The sequence below is a fragment of the Pseudopipra pipra genome, chromosome 2 (assembly GCF_036250125.1).
Source record: "Pseudopipra pipra isolate bDixPip1 chromosome 2, bDixPip1.hap1, whole genome shotgun sequence".
NCBI lineage: Eukaryota > Metazoa > Chordata > Aves > Passeriformes > Pipridae > Pseudopipra > Pseudopipra pipra.
This window is the reverse complement of record NC_087550.1, coordinates 86,004,773-86,027,748: the sequence shown is the minus strand read 5'-3', so window position 1 is coordinate 86,027,748 and position 22,976 is coordinate 86,004,773. Positions and strand designations below refer to the sequence as shown.

The 22,976-nt window shown below is 36.6% G+C and overlaps 1 protein-coding gene across 2 annotated transcripts in view; it reads right to left on the bottom strand.

The window, feature by feature from the left end:
* The window catches only part of OCA2 (OCA2 melanosomal transmembrane protein), a 201,691-nt gene that overhangs the window by 21,480 nt on the left and 157,235 nt on the right, over window positions 1-22,976 (bottom strand). For both annotated transcript variants that reach the window (XM_064646226.1, XM_064646227.1), the window contains one exon: window positions 19,333-19,426. In XM_064646226.1, coding sequence (XP_064502296.1) covers window positions 19,333-19,426 — 94 coding nt within the window. The remainder of the gene's footprint in view (window positions 1-19,332; window positions 19,427-22,976) is intronic.

Genomic DNA, 22,976 nt, shown 5'->3' with positions numbered 1-22,976 from the left:
ATGCAAAACTGCAAATTCAAGAGATACTTGTTAAGAGTCAGCGCTAGCAGGTGCAGCAATGACATACAAAGAAACTACTACATGATGAAAGAAAATTCTCCTCTTATTGACTAAAAGTTTCCTTTTTCTTACAGAACATTTTAAGAGGCTATTTGTAGAGGCTACAAAGCTGAAATATTGCTGCAAGAATCATTAGACAATTTTTATGCAAAAGCCACCAAACGAAATATCTCACTGATGCGGCCAGCACATGGTGTAGGAAACAACATTTTTAAAATCCATGTACTTGTATTTTTGGTCCCAGTCTAGCAAAGTACTTAAACCATCTGTACATTTTTGATTTTATGGACTATTCCCATGCTTAAAATTAGGCATATTAGTGGACAGCCATGGGATCTGGTATTTTTCTTATTTTTGTGAATCAATATGAATTTGAGTTATGAAGACAAATGATGTCATGCAATCTATATGACTAAGGTTATGAGAACAGAAGAAAAGACTTCAGATTTACCTTTCGGTTAGCAGAGCTTGTGTTGGGTGGACTTGCTGTTAATTTCGAATTCTTCCAATTTGAGCTTCAGACTTTTTTTTAATCAATTTTCAAAATTTATGGAAATATTTCTAGTTATCCTGGGTTTAATAACAGCAAATTTCATCGTAGTCACACTCCTGTAAACCTTAACTATCTGTAACAAGTCTTGGCAGTAGTAAAAGTAAAGAAAAATCATAGTTTACATCATAAAGACCCCAAGAAATAATTGGATAGCACTTGATTTACTATTATTGCACAAAAAAACCTGTTTTATAACTTCTATGAATTCTGTTATTTATGAAAGATACTAGTATATACATAGCAATGTATATTTTGAAATGCTTTCCTTTCAAAATACTGTCTCATTTTCAATAGGAATTTATTTCTGCTAACAGAAAAATTTCAGCTGCTTTCAATCAAATAAGTTATACATAAATAATCATATTTAATGATGAAATCTGTGAACAATAGGTTCCTATCTGGGGTTTAACTACCTAGAGGATCCTAATCTAAGGAAAACTATAGACCACTTCTTTAGAAATCTAAGAAAGGATGTAGCAAGCCAGACACAGAACCATTCAAAAGGAAAGTCAGGATAAACTGTGTAAGATTATTATGAATCTCATTGAGAAGAATTCTTCTGGGACACCAGTGTCTCCATGAGCTATAAACATAAACAGCTGATCTTGCATTTCTTATGCAGCAAAAATTCACCCTAGTCAATAAAACCTTGAGGTTTCCATTTCAACGATTCAACGATTAGACTTGAAGATTGTACTGATTATGTCTATCAACAAGGAATGGTTCTTACCAAAGTTATTCTCATCGAGTTAGAATTTTGCAGTAGGTATCCACCATGAGCTTTTTATTTTAATAAATAATAAATTATAAGTGCAAAACTGAAATAAAAATCTGTCTGTTATGTGACAACAAAAGTGTGAAAATATATTCAGAATTTTCCCTGGAATGAGAATTTTAGGGTGACGCAAACACAGCTTTTGCTATGGGTTATTTCCAACAGACTGAATAGCTGACTGGTAAAGAATTGTAAGTTGTTAACTAAACATGCTTTACATCTACAAATGCCAAAACAAATCAGTGTCCCTCCAGTTTTGTCTCCTAAATATACTGGACAAATGATACCTGCTTCCTGCATTTATATTTTTTATGTAAAGTGAAATACAATGACTGACACTGGCTACCTAAGTTTCCATGCACAACCTTCACTCAGAATGCACTAATAAGGCACAGCAGAAGAATCCCTTTCAAGACCCCATATTCCCAGGGAATCAGAACTTGGTCAGCATATGGCTACACTTCACTGTGAACTGCCCTTTTATGTTCATTCCAGGGTTAGGAGGTGTGGTGGGGAAAAAAAGTGTTTTTTCTGCCTGGAGTTAAAAAAATGGTACCCCCGAAGGGGTGGTGTCTCTCTTGGTGTTGACCCAATCAGCACTCCTGCAAAATTAAAACATATCACACTAGACTGGAAAAGAAGGATGATGAGGTAGTTGAGGAGGAGAGTGGTCATGCTCTGAAACCACGAGGAGAAGGGGCAGGAGCCCCGCTGGGGGACCACGGCCCCCCAGCCCCTGGCTGGCAGTTGCAGAAACTCGGAAACAGTGTTAAACTGGACCAAGGTTTGTAACTGAGAAGCTGGGAGCCTTTCTCCACTGTGAGTGGGCAACAGGAGCAGCAGCGGAGCAGCAGTGAACAAAGAATTGTGGCAGAAAGCCAAGAGATAAGAGGGAAGCAGCAAAGAGGGCATGCAGCAACGCAGAGAGATATCCTGCAAGGGAGAGAGAGAGAGAGCCGCTGACAGAGCAGAGAAAGCTCAACAAAGACAGTTTTGGGGTTAAGAACTGAACCAAAAAACCCTCAAAACCCCTCTTGAGACACCTCCTAGAGAGGAGGGGTGGTGGACTCCCACTTGAGGGGAGTCTCGGAATGCAGCAGTACTGGAGAGAGGAGCTGAGAAGCTCAAAATGTCCTGGAAGCTGGACCGGGATGGCCAGACGGAATGCGGAGGGGGTGACCTTGGCCTCCCCCACTGCTGCTGCCAAGCTGGCAGTCTGAGGCAGAGCACAGGAACTCTGGTAGAACTCTTGAGGCAAAGGCTTTCAACTGAAAGCTGCCCAAGACGTTCTGACTCAAGGGTAAACCCCCTGAGAAAAGGGACCATCACAAAGACCCCTGCACTTCGTGATATGAAATGGCGAAGCGAGCCTGTCCCTGCAACCGCAGTCCATGGAAGAGAAACCTTCACTTGGACTCAAAGGACTGAGAGGGGCGAGAGGAGACCCCCTTGTATGTAATGGAAAAAGATCCAGCTACAGCTGCTGCATGGAAGAAGAGACACTGCTGCTCATAAGTGGAAAGGATCTTTTCCTTCTTCCCTTCTGGACTTTTATTGGAGGGAGAAGAGATTTGATCCAATGTAAATAGTTAAGATTGTATATATAATATATAATAATATTTATTTGTGTAGTGATTGTAATATAATTCCCTTCCCCCCATATTGAGTCTTGTGTTTTGTCTGGAAAACCCATCTCACACTACGGTGAGATGTGGGAGGTGGGCTTGGACTCAGGAATTGATTTTTAAGGTCTCAAACTACCACAGGAGGGAAAGTGTAAATGGGGAGAAAACAATACAAGAGAAAGAGAGCCACCCAGTCCTGTTGAAACCATGGTCCCATCCCATCCTCACCCTGCATGCCTAAGGACAGAGCCCTTACCTCTGTCCTCTGCTCACCAGTGCATCTGGCTCTGCCACATGACATTTGATATGAAAAAATCATAACAAGACCATCATCAGCCCCAAAACAGCATGTGGTTGGCTGAAGAATGAGGTTACCATTTAGAGTCCCTTTCATTTCTGTATCCAGATGAATCATAGATTTTAATCTGGCTTGGCCAGATCCCCCTGAAAAGTCCTGACCACTGACCTAATAGCTGCTCGGTTGTTGCCTCTGCCTTTCTTGTTATTCTCACACATCTGCATGGGAGAGGAAAAGGCTACATGCTACTGGGCAGGAAATAACAAGGGAAGAGATATAAACAGAGGGACAGTAAAAGACAAGAAAAAAGAGCAGAGTGCAAAATGAATGTAGATGAATGTGTTGAAGTATCTTAAATTTTCAGTGTATATATTTTTTTCAGTGTACATAGTTTCATTACTATGTTTCTGTCCTAGTTATTGATTATTTTCTCTTTTGCATTTTCATTTGAAGAATTTTTGCACAATATCAGTGTATGCCTGATGAGAAACTTATGCTGGGAGTCAGCTCCAGATTCAGGCACATGTAGATGGGAAGTGTACATGAAAGAGTTTCTTTATTCAAGTTCCCACAGTGGAAGGTGGAAAATCTAGGCAATACAGTAAGCAGCATGTACAACAGATGTGTCTACTGCAGGTTGAGACAAATCATACATTAGATTCCTTTGATTCTATTGCGAGATGCTGCAGTCAGTTGCCTGTATGAAGGCACGCAGCACCATTGGAGATGTGAAGACTGTCCCACTCAACTTCCACATGCCATTTCAGGATGGCGTGGGTCTTTGTATCTCATGTCGTATCTATCAGACTGACGATGTCCTGGATACAGGACTAGTTAACTATGTGTGGTTAGGCCTTACATCCCCACCAGGAGCTCAGATGGGAGCTTAGAAAATAAGCTCTTATCAAACCAGGTATTGTAATTGAAGCTGAAACCCATATTCTGGTAAACTACCGTACTGAGAATCAAGATACTTTTGTAACATGAAAAAGTATATAGTCAGAATAAAGATACAGTCAGAATAAAAATTGTATTAAAATAGTGTATTCATTTACTCTTTTTTTCTACATTTTTCTGGACTAAAAATAACAGAAAATTTTGTGCTCGAATTGATCAATAATATTTGACGATTACATTAGGATGTTTTAAAGACTAAATTACTTCAAAATTTACGTGGGTTTAATCTACTTGTTTTTCAACTGAAGTGTTAATTAAAAATTTGATATATTAACTTTTTAATTAAATACACTATAATAATGTAGAATTACTCTCAGTTACTGTGGCTTTCATAGACATACCAACATTGATGCATAAATTCCGCTAAAATTGGTCAAGATAAATTAACAGTTTTACCCTTTAGCTCTCATGAATTAGGAAGTAGTAAAATTAATGTCATGTATCAGTATTCTTTTGTATACGTAGGCAGCTTTTATTTAAGAGCTGATCAACATTAACTATATCTATATCTGCATTACCTAAGGTACAATCTGCATTATTTAGCTTTAAGATGCAACGCCATAGGGTTGGTTTTAGTCAGCTTCAAGAAGGTAATTCTCTCCATCTCAGGACATCCCTTAAAGATGTCAGGACAAGTCTTCCCTTTCCTCTCCACTGAATGTAGAAGGAATACAAATTAATAGGCTGAATTAAATGGATGAACTCAGATGCAATGGATGAGTCACATTTCAAGTCAAGTATCCAAAAAGCCACTAATGAGGCTAAGCTCCTATTAAAATAATATCATATAATTCATACTTATGAATTTAGGTATGCAGGCTTTTGTGCTGTGTCTTATGAATCCATATATATCAGACAGAACAGCCTGCAGACACTGCTCATGTTGGGAAATCATCTGATTTTCAATTACACTTCAAACTGCCATGGCCCCAAGGGCACCCACAGACCACACTGTCCCTATGCAACCTCCCTGGAGTTACCCTCCACTCATGGCCCAGGATCCCACTTCACCCCTCTCCAAGGCTCCTCCAACCAGACGTTCTTAATGTCAGAAAAACATCTTGCAAATACGACAGCAGTGTATTTTAGCGAACAGTGAAAATTTTTTAATAGTCACCTGCATTAAAAAAAAGAAATTTATTTTTTTTTCTACAGTAAAATAGTTCAGAAATTAGCTGCTTTTCTGAAATTTCTATGTATTTTGTTTTTGAAATTTCTACATAATCAAAAAACTTAGAAATTTCAAAACCTATAATTCTACCCCACCTGCAACAGTAATTATGACAAGCAGCAGCTTATCACGCTTTTCTTAATTATTTCAGTAATGGTTGTTTATTGTATTTATTAATAGAATCCTACTCACTGTCTCAAAACTTACAGAAAAGTTGATCACTCGTTTTGAATTTGTTTCTATCTCTTCCTATCTGAAAAGTCATAGAAATTAATATTTTTATGGCAGTTTATTCTGGGCATACAAGTGTGTCAATTATTTTTAACCTCTTAACTAAGAGAAGACATTTTATCTGTCACTGAGCTTCTGAGTTTGACATCAATTAAAGTTCTCCCATTAAAAAGGAGTTATTAGAGCAACACAAAGGCTTACACAATCAATCTGTCAAAAAATATTACTGTAAAACCTTCAAAAAGAAAACCTTTCTTGTCAAATAGTCACAATCTGTAGGTGACAGGCTACAAAATTACAGACCCACAAATAAGAGCAAATTAAAAAAAAAACCTACACTTAAGTAATAAAATGTGACAGACTATGTACTATAGAAGAGAATACTACTATGTTTCTTATCATATTAGCACCTAGACCAAATAATCCATATAGTGATAGGTCTGAAAATGAGACATAATCTAAACCGCTTTTGTTCTTATAAAGTTTATTTATGAAAATGTAGAAAGTACTATATTTTATTAATATACTAATGACCATATGCTGGTTGCAATAATCAGTGGAAATACAGCATGGAAATATCACTATCAACAACAATCCAAAGTCTTCTAAATTTAAATAAAAGAGACCATTGATTACAATGAGCTCTCACTGAAGCAGCAAGAGCAGAGGAAAAGACCTGTATTTGACTGTTCTCCCAGTCACTGCAAATAGCCTCTACTATAAACAGTCTTCATTGATACATTATATTTAAGAAATACAAAAGAATTCTTTGGGGTTTTTTGGAATTTTTTAAAATTTAGTGGGTTTTGCTCTTTGTTGTTTTGGAGTGGTCTCAGTTTTCTCTTCTCTCTCCCTAGTTGGATCATTCATAGCCATATTGCTCACCTTCTTTCTTTAACATTTCATTTATCACTATCTCTACAGACAAACCAAACTCTTGCTGAGAAAAGCACACTTTTCATTCTTAAAAAGCTCCTCATTACCCCAGGAGAAGCAAAAATGTAATCCAGTAGATTTCAAAGAGAATCCTCTTCAAGACACATTAGGTCTTGGTCACAATGAAACAAATCAGTAAACAAACTTTCCATGAATAGAAGGGAGAGCAATCAAATTAACTTTTTCAAACAGTTCAGCCAGCATCTCAGTAAGCTGATTTTTCACAGCTATTTAACAAACTAAATAAGAGTGTTTCAACACTCAAGAGGGCACGGTCTCAAGACAAGAGGGCATGGTCTCAAGACAAGAGGGCATGGTCTCAAGTTGTGCCAGGGGAGGTTTAGGTTAGATATTAGAAAGAATTTCTTTACAGAGGGGGTGATCAGACATTGGAATGGGCTGCCCAAGGAAGTAGTGGATTCTCCGTCCCTGGAGATTTTTAAAGAGTCTGGATGTGGCACTCAGTCCCATGGCCTAGTAACCATGACGATAGCGGACCAAGGTTTGGACTTGATGATCTCAGACGTCCCTTCCAACCCAGTTGATTCTATGATTCTATGAACACAACTTCTGAATTTGCTTTTCAAAAGGCAAGGATTTAGGCACAAGACAGCAATTTAGAACCTCTTAGGAAGGCCCAGGAGGAATTAAACAAAAAGGGTAAGATCAAGAGAAGCATATGTAGTAGCCACTGTCTTTCTGACAGAGAAATTGGTAAATGAAAAATTCTTAAACATGTAAAAGCAATTAAATACAAACAGTTGTGAAGCTAGTGTAAAAAGACAAAAACCCCTTCCAGCAAGTCCTGTTCCATGCACAAGTCAATATACAGAAAACTTGTAATATTTAGCAGGATTATTATTAGCTCATATTTTTCTTCTTCATAGGTTGGCTACTTGCACTGGCCTAAACGGCCATCTGACCTGACCACCAGAGCAACAGAAAACACAGCTCTTACACTTTGCAACCCCACAGCCAACCTCAGTGTGATTAACTACTTTTGAACCAGGTACCACCCAAGACCAAGTAACAAGACACCAACAGCCAAATGGTTTAGTTGTCTGTGGGCATATCTTTTAACCTACAGGACGGTATTGCCTATAAGGCCCCAACAAGGATGGATTTCTTCACTGAAAGTCATAGGGAGAGGAAAGGGCTTTGTACATCACCAAAACACTTATTTAGTGTTGCATCAAACACAGGAAATGAATGAGTCCTAGAATAACAAATACCATGGAAGGAAAACAACTTGTACCCTTATCACAGGCAAAACAAGATTATCTCCTGCCACAGTGAATTTCCAGTGAAAAAGAAAGCCAGTTTTGACCAGTCGAACCTTGATGGTCACAGTGAGAAGGGGAGAGGCATGACATCTGATGTGATTTCATCACAGAAACACATCACAGAAGTAATTTGCACATTTCAGGAAACTATACTTGTTAAGAGTATGGACTTTTTTTTTAAGGTAGTCATTCAATTTCTTATCATGTTTTACCTCTGTAATTTAAAATGCATCAGAAGCTTCCCCCATTTGTGGCAAACATCTCCTGTCTATAAATATTTTCTAAAAAAAATGAACTAAAATTAAGACTCTGCATTGTTAGATTTTTTCCCCCTTGTATAACATACAGCTACTACATAACATCCAGGCCAATTGGGCACCACATCTGTCAAAAGCAGACCCTTTCCTTTTCCATGTAATACATATAATAAGATGGTACCAAAAAGAAATCCAAGCCAGTTGTTAGCTCCAAAACATGGTAGGAGAAATCAGCAAAGACTATTTCAGTCCTACTTCTCTTCTTGCCATAAGAGCAAGAAGTCCTACTTCTCTTCTTGCCTGCTTCTCTTCTTACCTCTAATCCTAGCTAGCAAAACAAGTTGTCAATAAGAGATGACCAGGATCATCAGTGAGTGGAGTCACTTGAGAGACTGTAGACACTCCTCTCTTCTTACAACAACTTACTCATGGTCCAGGTAAGGCACCATTAAACCTTTCATTTAAAGTTCTGCAATGAAACACAAGTGCTAGACCCCAACGGCAGCAGAGACGTGGACACAATAACTCCTGACACATGGCCCACATTCTCACTAGCACTGCTGACATTGATGAATGATCTTGGAAAATAATGCACTGACCTCTTTTAACTGCTCTCTGATTTAACAGGCTCCATTAAAAAAAAAAGATTAAATCACAGTCATACAAAACTAACAGCATAATGGTAAAAATGACCTCCAGTTTGCACCTTTTAGCATTTAACAAAAGCATATTTACCTCAATGTAAAAGCAGAAAGGCTGCAAATTAACTCTTGCCTTCATGCTGCATAAGTTTAATCCACTATAGAGCCTTACTATTTTCATTCCTGAAGCCCTAAAACTGCATAACACCTATTTGAATCATATCTTCTATCTAATCATGAAATTCTGTGCATTTAGATACAGTACCACTTGGGCTAGTTTTACAGGATCTGATGGAAATTAAACGCAGTAAAATGAAAAATGAGGTAATTTACTTTCTTTTCAAAAGCTTGGTAGAAAGGTGAATATTCTCAGCTATGATTTCAGCCCATACTAATAGTGGTAAAATATGAATCCTCGTGGCCAAACATATCAGAAAAGAAAGAGATTTTTATTTAAACTCCATCATCTCTCAGTGAAACACTGTTTCATGCAAATTTTTCTAGTAATTAATTTTTTAAGTTTTTACATTACTTTTTAAAGAGACACTGAAGAACCACTATACTGTTCTTCGGAGCAGACATTCTGATTTTCAAATCCACCTTTCAGCACAGATCATAATCTGCTACTACAATCCTGGACTTGGGAGATACTTCAAGAACTTTTTCATAAAAATACTATTCTGTTCATTTTAAAATAAAATTATTTTTGTGAAAGTTTCACAAAGCACTTCCGAAAACCTATTTATCTCACCTACCCATATGTAGTAAAACTTCTCTTTCGCCCTCTTTAGATTATTAAAGAAATGTAAAAATATTTGAGCAGTCTAAACAAAAAGCTACAAAAAATAACACCTTTCTTACTACAATATTCACTCATAATGATCATCATAACTCTGTAACTTGAAAGTTACAGAAAGAGAAACTTATTTCAGAAAATTTGTACATCTTCATCACATGCAAAAAGTCAGCTACAGAAACAACAGCATTAAACTAGAATCTACAGAAATACAAGATTTTAAATCTTTCACAAATGTCAAGCCAAGGCAAGAATGAGCTTGCCTTTCACAGATATAGTTTAAATCTCCATTCCAGAAAAGATCATTTTTTATTCAAAACCACTCTAATAAAAAGATAATAAATGAGATCTCTTAAGTATGTTAAAATACAAACCCACAGAGTGCGCTAACTGTGGCTTAGCTACAGGAATCATTCCATCTCGATGCACATCTCATTTGATTCATGTTTCAATATTCAACTATATGTAAAAAAATCATTAAATTTAACACAAAGGCAGTAGAGTAGATGGTGAAGAAGCATACAGGTGAAGAATGAGAAGTTAGTTGTTGATAGCAGTGCAAAAAGCTTTGCTCTAAGAACGTGAGCAGTGTGAGTCTAAACAGGCTATGTTCTAGCCAAGTACCAACTTCACTCTGAAATAAGACCTGGGTGCATGTCGGCCTCTCTCATCCTTCCTTCTCTCTTCACTTCTTCCCCTATCCCCACCCTGTTCCTATAAGAAAGAAATGCAGATAGAAATACTAGATCGGAAATATAGCACATACCAACCCATTAATCAAACTGGAAGATTCAGGGCCAAGGACCCAGGGGGAACAAACCATATTACATCACATCTGCACCATTGACCTTTAAGTCACTTCTAGTATAGTCAAGGGGTTTTTTTAGAACTCAAAAAATTAAAATTTTATTCTTCATTCTAGCTTTGCAGCTGGCCTATCATTTCACAATATGAATCAGAGAAGTTCATAAGAGTTTTCTGTGAAACCAGTTTCAGTTTTTGTTTGCTATAAGCAGACATAAGTCAAAGTTCATGATTGGAATGCATCTTTTTCTGTTTGCAAGGAGCCTGGTGATGGGTTCTGGTAATGGGGGTACCATAGAGTAGTGAAGAAGACAGAACACGAAGAAATTAGTCATTAACTGTGTTGGAATTTAAGGAAAGTCTATACATATTTATAAGTTGATAATATTGGCCAGAAGTTGGCTAAGCAGATGAATATATTATTCTATTATTAAAAATGTGATAACATTTCTTCAAAATACTTTAAAGCAATGTCTGTTAGGAGAAGCCAAACATTGGTTTATGTCTTTTCCTTTTCTACTCTTGAAAAAAAAATGGACTAGTGTTTCCAAAACGGACTGCATGAAAGCTATCCCTTCATGTTTCCAGAATGCTTCAGCATAGCTCCCAATTTCTTTAATCTAAATTTTCCCTTCCTATTCTCTAGCTTCCCCTTGCCATCTGTCCTGAACATGAAGTAAAATTAGAAAATTTTGGTTAGAATAGACATGAAAGGGATTCATCTTGCCAGACATTACCTGTGTAGGAGTTCCAGGTTCCCTCTGTACTCAGTACAGCTATACGTACATAGAGAAAAATCCATCCTGTGTATTTTAAATACAGAGTTTGGAAAGTAATGCTGTCCAGGTGTACTTAGGCAAATTTGTTCAATGTAGATTAACATTGTAAAATACTATGTATAGATTAATATTAAAAGATTGCTCCTATCCCAACAGGTTATATCAGCTTAATGACTTCTACAGCACAGATGCAATAGGGGAGTATTTTATGCCTAATTCTTCCCTCCATACTGGATGCAATTATGTTTTCTAGAATAAACTACGATCAATATCTTGCCTTTCATCTTAACAAAAAAATTAAATTCTCATCTGATTTCAGTGTAATCCAAAACAGTTGTTCACTCTATGCTCTATTTTTATGTCTATTTGTTTTCTTTAATTAATTTAATGACATGTAATGTCAGTAAACTAAAAATATCTACAAGAATCAGATGGATGCCCTTATGCATATTATGTATACATATAATATTGCAAAAGAGTTAAAAAGGCATACCTGGAAATACACCAGAAATATGAAGAGTAAGAATCTATGCAACATTTAGGGAAGAGCCTTTAGAATTACATTCATTACTCACTTGCACATTCTTTAGAACATGTCCTGTATTCCTACTGAACTTAAACATTCAAATTTAGGAATTTCTGAATACTTCAAAGATTCTGAGTTCCAAAGAACCACTGAGTTGCAAAAAAACCTCAACCTTTTGCACAGGTTGTCATCATCCCACTTGGTAAATTTTCCCCAATTTACACCTTCTTGAAATCCATACAAGCAAAGTTTTGGAGAGTCAGTACATATACAAAATAGCAGATTTTGGAATGCAAGGGGTGGCTTGGATTGTTCTCTATTTTTTCATAACCATTTATATCAGGAGATAGTCTGGATTTCATGTCTAATATTTTATATTCATAGGAGTCTAGAAACAGTAGCTTTATAGTAGTGGAACGGAAAGATATTCTGAAGTCCTACAAGGCAGTTCAGAAACTCTGTATCAGACATACTAAATGGCAAGCAACACTTCAGAATTTAAAATAAGAATATTTTTCAGCATCAACAAAGTTGATATGGCTCTTAAATTTATATGGTTTGTGTTTACTCTTCAGCTTGTTGCCTTTTTTTTTCCCTCTGAAAAACTGAATCTTTCTATCTGATAGTAATTCCATAGTCAAGTATCTTGATGATATGGGGTTACAATGATTTTATTCACTTGAGGTACTAGCATTCATGCTTTGCTACTATTGACCCATACTCAAAATTTACATCAATAACATTTTCATTCAATTTCTTTTTATGTTTCATGGATACATACACGAATGAACTGTACAATTTATAATCACTTTCAAACCAACCTGGAAATCTTCAGCATGAAAGACTCAAAACTGAGGAATGTTTTGAACAAGAAGCATTTTACAAATTGAACATGGTACTTTTTTTCTATTTATACCTTGAGCTATATAAATTTGTTGCATATGTCCCATTTTACTATTATTTGTTTCCTTGCTCGAAACCTTATCTAATTAACTGATGTCAATATTTTGTAGTCAGATCTATTATCTGAAAACTATGTGGGGCATATTTAGGGTTTTGGTTTTTTTAATTATTCAAATAATTTAAATAAGGTCAACACAGAGGATCAAATAAGAAGACCTACATATGAGGCTGAATCAAAATCCCATTTCAACACAAATGGATATTTGCAGGGTTTTTTTTTTCTTATATTGGCATCATTTTGAATACTAATATTACCCCAACAGCTGAACAAAGTTGCACTGGAATTACTAGGCTATAATCTCACATTGGTTGGAAAGGTAGAAGGCAGGTCCACCATCCTGCAGAACTTGGACAAACTGAAGCACTGGAACAGACAGAACCTTATAAAATTCAACAAGAATAAATGCCAAATTGCTGCCTAGGGTGAAGAAGAGCCCCTGGAACAACAGCATCTGGAGACAGAGCAACCAGGGAACAGCACAGCAAGAAATGTTCTGATGTGGTGATCTTCATGTGAGCCTGTGGGAAGCCCAGCAGCAAAGGTAGCCAACTGCCTGTGGCTGCATGGAAAAGGGAATGGGCCTTAGATCTAGGGAAGGGATTGTTCCCTTCTATGCAGTGGGTTTCTGTGGGTAGGTTTTGATAGTGGAGGGGGGGCTACAGGGGTGGCTTCTGTTAGAAGCTGCCAGAAGCTTCCTCTGTCTGGTGTAACCAATGCCAGCCGCTTGGGCATTGGTTGTTTATAGCTGAAAGTTGTTTATAGCTTTGCCCTTTCTAGCATAATAGTAAACAGGATGTTAAAATCTAGATCACATTTGTGAAATACAGTTCCCTAAGTCCGATAATTAGAGATTTTCATATGTAATTGCATTTGAAATTTATGATTAAAATGAGCTATTAAAAAAACCCTTATATTTTTCTTGCACGTGTAAAGAAATCAAAATAAAGATAAAAACAAGCTTTATTAAACCTAAGAGATACAGATTTTTAAAGATAGAAATTTTCTGAAGAAAAAGTTGTGAAAGGCTAAAACTTGCTCATGTGTTAATGCATGTTTTTTGAGCGTGCTTTATCAAGTGCTGCATTTGCACTTATTTTAAAAGAAGAAATCTGTTATAATTTCAAGTATTATTATTTAAACCATGACCAGTTAGTCTTCCTTATTGATCAGAAGAGTAGTTGGAAGTGAGATTGAGATAACTTTGGTAACATGATCATTAAAACTTTACTCAGCAGTTCACTGAATCTTCCTCAGTTACTTCTAACAGCCCCAAATTCTACCTTCTGGAGCTGCACAGTTGATCAGAAAGCTCACAGGTGAATTGTGTTCAGGTGTTTGGATACCACATTGCTCAACCAAAGTCTCCATCAACAAAATTCATACCCAAAATACAGGGTTGGTTTTATTCTGATCAGAATAAGCCTTAAAAGAGCAACAGCATATTTGTGGCACAGAGTGATGTTAATAGCAAGAAAATAGGAGAAAAAGTCAATAAATTATCAGGAATTAAAAGGACGACAGCTGTCTAAACACATAATCCAGTAGAGACATTTATATGGCTTTACAAGTCCCAATTTTTTTTTTTTAAACAGTTATTTTCAATAAATTGTGTAAATGAGATACACAGATGGTAGCAAAGAACGTGACATTTGTCCTCCCACGTCCATGAATGACAGTTCGTATGGGAAGCACTGTTTCACAGTCTTTATGTCCGAATGCTCTCAAGCATGGATAAATCGGATATCCTACTGAAAATATTTTTGCTGTGAATACCCCCCAAAACTAATTCTACGACAAAACCAAATTCTTTCCTAAGATATTATAAGGAACCAATATTTTTTGACACTTCCAAATTATTATTACTCCCAGAGAAGACAGAGAATATTAGTTCCTCTCTGCAGACGGCATATGAAGGGAGAGCAATGATAGAAAAACACAAAATCTGAAAATATGCACAGTGCCTTCAGGAACATGCCCAGCTGACCTTAGAGCTGTACTCTAAATTAGGATTTTAGGCTCATACCCTGGTCCTCTGGGCAGACTGATTTCCTCATGTATCAGGTCATCTCTCCCATATTCTTATCCCTTTACATAGAGTTATCCAATCCACCCTTCCCTTACCAATATATCCGGCACCATGATAGAGTCACAGTCAGTCAAAATTTGCTTGAAATAAAATTAGAGTATTTCCCATAATACTCACTTTTTTTTTTGTCAGATAGAAAAAAAGAATAACAGATAAATGATGAACCTATCACATTATGCATCATGGACACAGAGGTTTGATTGGTACTGAATTGCAATAAGATGAAGGAACATAACTTATTTTGTGTATCTTTATAAGCTTATAAATGCCATTCTTACAGAGAAAATTAAAATCAAGCTGTCAAATTTATTAGCAAGTAAAAAAAGATAATTAAGGGCCCTACACAGCAATGAGAACTTGTTATGCTATGGAGCTGGAATAAAAATTTTCATTGGTAACAAAAAGACTTCTATGCATTGTTTTCATATTCCACAGGGTGGTCTGACCTAGTAGAATGCCATATTGCAGCAAACTCAGACATATGTTAGTAAAAATTTAAAAAACTGTCATGAAATAAAGCATCTAGATTAGCAGAGTCATCTGCAATGCTATTTCTTTTATCTTATTCCTTGAGAAAAACAAAGCCCTGTTGATTATTCTATAGTCTTAGTTGATATTAAAATCATTATGTTAACCTCTAGAAGTCATCCAGGCAACAAGACTGTAATGGCCTTATCTGACCATTTGTCAAGTGAAAGAGTTCTGTCCTACATTTGGGTGTTTCCTTTATGTTAAGCTCTTATTTATGTTTAATGTTTCTTTGATAACTAGACTAAAATCATAATAGGCATATTAACTTTTCCTGCCTTCTGCTTACTCATATATGCTGCCTCTGAGCAATTATCTTCATATTATTAACACATCTGATGTTTTCTACAAGGTCAAGACTACAAAAAAAGTTGTGCTTTTCTCCAGAGGCATAACAATCATTTGTTTGCTCTGATGTTTGCTTGTTCTGATGCTTACCCTTGACCACATACAGCAAATATCCCACTGCTTTCTATCTCCTTTTCCAAACTCCACTGACTCACAATTCCTTCCATTTCTGCCACTTAAATATTTGTCTTTGTGTCCACAGTGTAGGAAAACTAAAAGAATTTGAGGGGAGAACAGATACACTCACGTAAGTAAAATGAAAACTGAAAGAGACTTGCATTTAACAGTGAGTAGCAAATTGAACAGGAATTTGAGATTGCCTAGCTTAACAAAGAAAAGACAAATAGCTCTACAGTTTGTATTAAATCTTATCTTTTTTAAATGTGAAAAAATAAGAAGACTGTGCCTGGAATGTCATGTTCAGCTCTGCTTTCTGAATTACTAGAAGGATAATGAAATATTAGGGTGCGTCTAAGATTTTCAGGAGGAAAGATTAGAACACATAAATCTAGTTTGGTGATGAAGTTTACAAGATGGAAAAAGAGCATAATTTGGCTGGACTAATAACAAAAATGCAAGAGCATCTTTAAGTAAATTGCTATTCTGAGCTTGATCTTCCTAGGAGTCTCAATTTTCTTTTTGTCATAATCTATTTTTCTTTCCTTTTGAATTTGAATTATTCCAAATGAATCATCCAGTGGCAGTCATTCATTATCTGCCTTCAGATTTCTGGGGCTGGTTAAAAGCTGAATCCCTAAGCGGCTGAGCTTGGAAGGCACCACTGGGGATCACAAGAACTTTGGGGAGCACTAGTGACTGGTCTCCAGCAGGACTTTGTGCTGCTGGTCACAGCACTGATAGCTTCTGCCTTCTCCACATTCTTTGTCGGCATGTCATTTTCCTGATCAGTGAGGCTCACATGTCCCCTATTCTTCCTTTTGCTGCTGATTTACCAGTAGAAGATCCTTTTAGTTTCCCTACCACCATGTCTAACAGATTTAAAGGTAAAAAGACTTTCATGGTCTAAGTCTGTTACAGTATGGTATATTCTAAGGGGCATGTGAATCTTTTTATTTCAGTGGAACATAACGAAAAAAAGCTCACAAGGTCCAGAAACAGCAAGTTGAATTCATAGCAACCAAGAGATCTTTTCTCATAGGCAATATTGCTCTTCCTCTTGGGAGCACTGTTCAGACAGAAATGGTTTTTACATGTGTTGATGGGTAATGTCTCTCTCTTATACCTTCATTTCTCCCCTCCCTTACTTTGTCTTGCCAAAGTACAGATATCATACTCTACCCTATACTCCGTACTAAAGTTTGTTGTGGGAGTTGGGAGCTCATTGAAGTGTGCTGTACAAGTTAAGAGCTTCTTAAGCCAGAGTTAAGACAATTATAGAATAAAGCATAAGAGTTCCTTGACATGTGGATTGGTGTCTTTGTCCAGCCCAACAAGAATTTATAATGAACAGCACCCCCAAATGGGTCATGACACCAGTCATGTCCAGCAGTCTGGAAGATAAGTGCACTCAGGTCCTAGAGCAGATAGGACTCTTGATCTAGGGAAAGAAGCAATTAGATGTTGTTCTGAAGGGGGAGCTTCCCCAAGAGGCTAGAGCGATTTTTGAAAGACTGTAGCATTCATGATCATGCAGTCATCTGTCCCCTAGCACAAGATTTCTTCTGATGAAGGCACTCCAGAGAGAAGTACATCAAGCTCGTAAGACCACAGCGTTTCCTGTACAGAAATTTGAGAGGGACAGAACACTACCAGCACAGGTTGCAATAAAGATGTCTTAGCAAAAGTCAGTCAACAGAGGGTCATCATCTCCCACCACACATGGTATCCATGATTTTTCTCTGGTGGCTCAAAAGGTTTTGCAAGATGAGAGAGTAACAATGTGTGTCTATACTGGGAGAAGCGCTGCAGAGGATCCTCAATGGGTATGTGAAACCTATTGAGTCATCCTGGGCAAACAGGGAAGAAATGCAGAAAATTCACTTAATGCTTTGAGACATCCTTCATAAATAAAAGTAAGAAAGATCAAAATCCTCAAGGGATATATGTAATACCTCTTAACGTCAGAAGAAGCCTCAAAAAATAGTGAATTTGGGGACATCTGACTGAAACAAATATTTTCTAACACAAATAGTGAAGGAGCTCATGATCTGCCTGCTCAGTGATTGAGAGGCAGCCAGCAAAAGTAGGATCATGTTCTTTCTTCTAATTAACATCCATTGCTATCTTCCTGAGACCACTATGGATTCAGTTCTCATATCTTTATTCACAATGTCTACAGCATTTCCCTGTAATCGTTTCCACTAAAAGCATACATATAGAAGACAATTTCAGAACATCTGTGTACTGTCATCAGTCTTCCCAAAGAAGAAACAGTAAACAGTTCTGAAGAGACTAGCCAGGCTTTACATCCTTGTTCCTTCAGTCAGTGCCACAGAAGCCTTAAAAACATTTCATTACAAAATCTAAATAGGAGAGACATTGTTAATGCTACATACAACTTAAATCCCCAAATGACAAGCTAAACATCTGTGAAATAGAAACAGAACAATCCACAAGCCCATTATTTCTGTATCATAATTTTTTTTTGTACAAGGGGTTGACTTCCAAGAAGTTTGTTAGCTATCAGTATGTACTACATAAGATTGCCTTTCTAAAATGTCATCAGATGACTGTGGGTGAAGATATATGAGTAGCACATGCTCATAGCAAGAATTTTAGCAACAGTAGTTCAGAGCACTTCTCTTTTTAGGGTTACCATTGGATCAGCTCCAGACAATAATGTATGATCACTCATATTAATAATACAGGTTTGAAGGCTTTGAGATAAATAATATAGAGGAAGGTTGATAAAGATGAGAAACTAAAACAAACAATGTAAAGAAAAAAGGAGGAAAAAAAATTTGTGTGAACTCAACAGTATCCTTTGTCCTAAATATGCTGAAAAATAAGCAAGGAATTATGTTTCAGTTAAATCAACTACATTTTAAAATTGAACTCTGTTTGCTAGTTTCCAGTTACAGCTTTCAACCACAGTCTCAAAAACTGGAGTTGTTTGGAAAAATATTAACCTGCTGTATGCATTAAGTACACCATGTGCCTTAAAAATTTGCTGATGAATGATTTGCAAATAAAATCCCATTATTAAACAACAGCTATCAATTATTAAATAAACAATAATTAAGCAACAACTTGAGCTATTACTAGCTGCTCATCACACTTTCACTCATAGTTGCTTAGTAGCTGGTCAAAAGAACTGCTTTTAGATAAATAGGTTTACTCATGGGATCATGAAATAAAAATTGACTCAGTCTAAATTCAGACATTCCAGTTTTGCTTGATGATAGAACACCCACAAAAATGTGCAGATAAGAAAATAGGTTTAAACTGTATTTAACAGTAAAGCAACAATTTACTATTGATACAAAGCTGAAGATTGAGGGCGATCAAAGCAGGAATTTCTGAGGCTTTATTTCTCCTGGAGTTACACTATGTTCTCACCACCTTCATGCATTCTATAAACATTACCTGAAAATAAAGTAATCTGACCTCCACCTGCACTTCAGTCGCCAAAACCAAATTAGGAACACAAGTCTGTTTTGTAGACCCTTTCTCCAAATTTTTCCCCTTAGAAGATTCATGGTTTGCCTAGAGAAAAAACCCATCAGATTTAAGGTGAGGAGTTTAAAATTGTACCTGAAAAACTCCATGAAAGAGAAGCCATAACCATGCTGTTCAGCAATTCCCGCACAAACAACATTTGCAGATGCTCCAATCAGTGTTCCATTACCTGCAGTTCAGAAAACAAATACCAGTTTATAGTTTTTACTTTTCTTACTATTTCTCTGTTTATTCTGTGCTGCAGTCTTAAGATGCTAGAAATGAGAAATCAATTTCTGTTGTATAGACTTGGAAAGAAACTTACAGACAATATCTCCACATCCTATAAATAGCTTCATGCCTTGAAATATAAAGCTGGTATTAATCTCTGATTCTACATAAGCCAGAAAAATAGGGAAGGAACATAACACCAAAACAGTTGTCAAAATGACACCAGAGACTTGCATTCAGATAAACTTCTTGATTTTTAGTTTTGCATACAAGAAGGTACCATCAGATGAGTTGGAAAGAAAAGACGAGATAGTTTGAGGATGTTAAGAAAAATTGATGCCTTTTTTGTTTATACAAACTTGACATTGATAAATTAGTGCCTTTTTTATAGAAAAACTAACAAATTCCTGAGATTTATTTGGGTTTTTTTTACAGAAATTTAAAACAAAATAAGTGAGACAATGGAGGGGAATGGATCGGTTTAAATCTCTTTGCTAAGGCAAAAGGATTACGAACTTTGCTTACCTAATCACTATGGTGCTTTAATATATAATGGAACATAATTGCAGTCAGTAAACTTCACCAAATTATTTTATACAAGTCCCCACAAGAGAGGAACATACCAAAAAAAATAATTTGCCACATTTACAATGTGCATCTATCCTCTTGGAAGAATGATACACCTCTCTTCTCCTAAGCCTTTTCCAGTAATTAATTTATTTCTGTGTTTCCTTTAAACTTTCAAGAATCTAGTAATGTAGAGAAGTCAGGTATTCAGAGCTCAGAAAGACTGACCCATTTTTCTATATCTTTGCTATGAGTCATACCTCAGACTTAAGACATGCTGCAGAATTGACTTCTACAAAGCAGATGGCTTCAGCAAATGTTTCTGATCTAAGGCACGACTCAGGAAGTGATAGTGACTCCTCCATTCTGCTGACTGATATTTTGAACAAAGGAGGTAACAATCTAGGAGATTTTTTTTTCATATTGGGACAAGTCTATCTCTTTTGCCATACATCACTACATTAACAATCCATTATTCTAAGCACAAGCCTTCCTTTGCTCCCATTGGCATACAGTTACTCTTCTCACTTTGGTTCTGTTAAAAATTTCAGCTCCGTGGAAACTCTTCTGGTCTAACTTTGAGAGAAATAGATGCAATTAATGTCCCAGTTAATTGTTTTGACTTAGTAAATGCTTCAGGTCACTCAGAGATCAGTTTACTGAAGAGTATCTCAGAATAAAGGCAGAAGTATTATTGCCCCAAGTATTTGCACATGGTACCCATATGGCCTTCTGCACCTGAAAATGCACACAAAATGAGCAGTTGTCCAAAAATATTCTTAAAAAATAATAGAAAACTCTTAAATTCTAATAAAATGACGTGCTATAGTTCAGATATTTTTGATTTGTCATTCTAGGGACAAAGAAACAACTTTGAGAAAAAACCTAGACTCCCAAAAGTCGCTCAGGACTTTAGTAGTAGTAGTAGTAGTAGTAGTAGTAGTAGTAGTAGTAGTAGTAGTAGTAGTAGTAGTAGTAGTAGTAGTAGTAGTAGTAGTAGTAGTAGTAGTAGTTGATTTCCTGAGAGCCAAAGCTTTCCAATAAAAGGCCGCAGTATGACCAAGATTTTTCCAACTGACTCTGAAGAGAAAGCATGACTCTTATTTACTCCAAGTTGATCAATTATCAACACAAAATAGGTAGCAAACTGAGATTTTCGTCCTAGAGTAGAGATCTAAATAAGGGTATCTATTGTCTCAGCTGAGTGGCCTAAGCAACACCTATTAAGAACAAGAGACTGGTTTTATTTTCTCAGCAGCAGCCTAAAACAGCTCTTGAGCAGATGCCACTATGGAAGAAGAAAGAAGCTGAAAATTTCTTGAGATGAGAAAAGCCTTCCACTTCACTCCCTGCAATCCCAAACAGACATTTTATTCCATATATTTAATTGACCCTTTATTTTTTTATTCCTATTTATTTCTGTTCTACCAGGAGCTGTGCTAGGTGAGCTGCTTCCTAGTTGCTCTGTTTTTAAGACTTTGACGTTGCAAAGGATCTGGAGCTCAGTGCAGAGGTCTCGTCTGTCTACAAGGAATTCTGCTGATGTTGGTGAAACTGCACATCAATACAAGGGTGTATCCTTAGTGATCATAAAAGTATTATGATCATTCTTGTGAGACATCAAGGACTATTTGTGAGCTTGGCTTCTTATCATACACAGTGAATCACCCACACACACATGCACACATGCTTCAGGTGTGGAGAAAAAAGGATGACTAAGCTTACTAGAGGAACAGAAACCTTTAAAAAACAGTGTCTAGCACTAGTTATTAGGAATGGCACAGCTCGTTTCCCTTGCCCTCTCTTCGTCTCAAAGTATATCTTAATTATTTTAATGTGTGATTAAAAATATTAAATTGAACGTGGAACAACAGTGCTCCTGGCAGTTACTAGCATGAGAAAGGCAAGACACAAAGCATGTGGCTTAATGCAAAAACAGAACAAACGAATGCAGCTGATGTTATTAGAGGAGTCAGGTAGGAACACTTTAGGAATTTTCAATTCCAAAGTAATCACTAGTCTACAGCCTCCAAACATTTCATAAGAGGTTTCTGCTCTATGTGTAGCAAAATCAGTCATCACTCTCAGACTACTATTACTGTAGACAAGGAATATAGCTCTGGCTTCAAATTAAAGAAAGGGAACTGAAACTGCACTCGTCCCATGGCTGTGAGTAGATACAGCTGAGATCTCCGATCAGCACGCACTCTCCTATACTGTGTATGGGCTATAGTAATACCTTCACATAATGAAGTATTATGGAAAGAGTTTCTACTTCAGCAGTGAATTGATTTCCCCAAGTAGATTTCACTTGAGAAGAAATCGTCACCTTAAATGTTATCTGAGAGGAGCAGCATTTCTTTTTCATTTTTTTGGAGCGTGTGTGCAGTTTAATTAGGTACCGGCTCAGCAGGCTTCAAAGAACAACACTGAAATTAACAACAGAGGCAAACTTTTGTTTCACCTCCCAAGAACATCTGTCTCCACAGCACAGGTTTAAGTCAGTAGTGAAACAGCAACACTGTGACCTCAGAATCATGCAAAACTAAAGACTAGGTTAATGTACACAGAAATCTACACATGTTAAATTCATTCAAATTGATGCAAATTAAGAATAAGCATTTTTTAGGACTTTACCCAATCTTGACTTCATCTTCACATCATCTGCAATCTTAAGAATAATTCAGCTTAGAAAGACTCTTCCTTGCTTGTTTGTATTATCAAAACAAAATAATACATGGGTGAAACAATAATATTGCAATAACCAATCTGTTTTGATGACTCTTGTTGTAACTTTTTGTTGACTCCTACTGTAACTCATCCTTTATTGCAAGGTAGATGGTTATTAAGAACCTGGTTTCACTACAATGAATTATATGTTATTTTTGTAATATCAATAGCTTGTGATACATATGAGGTAAGCAACGCATTTTATCCTGAAT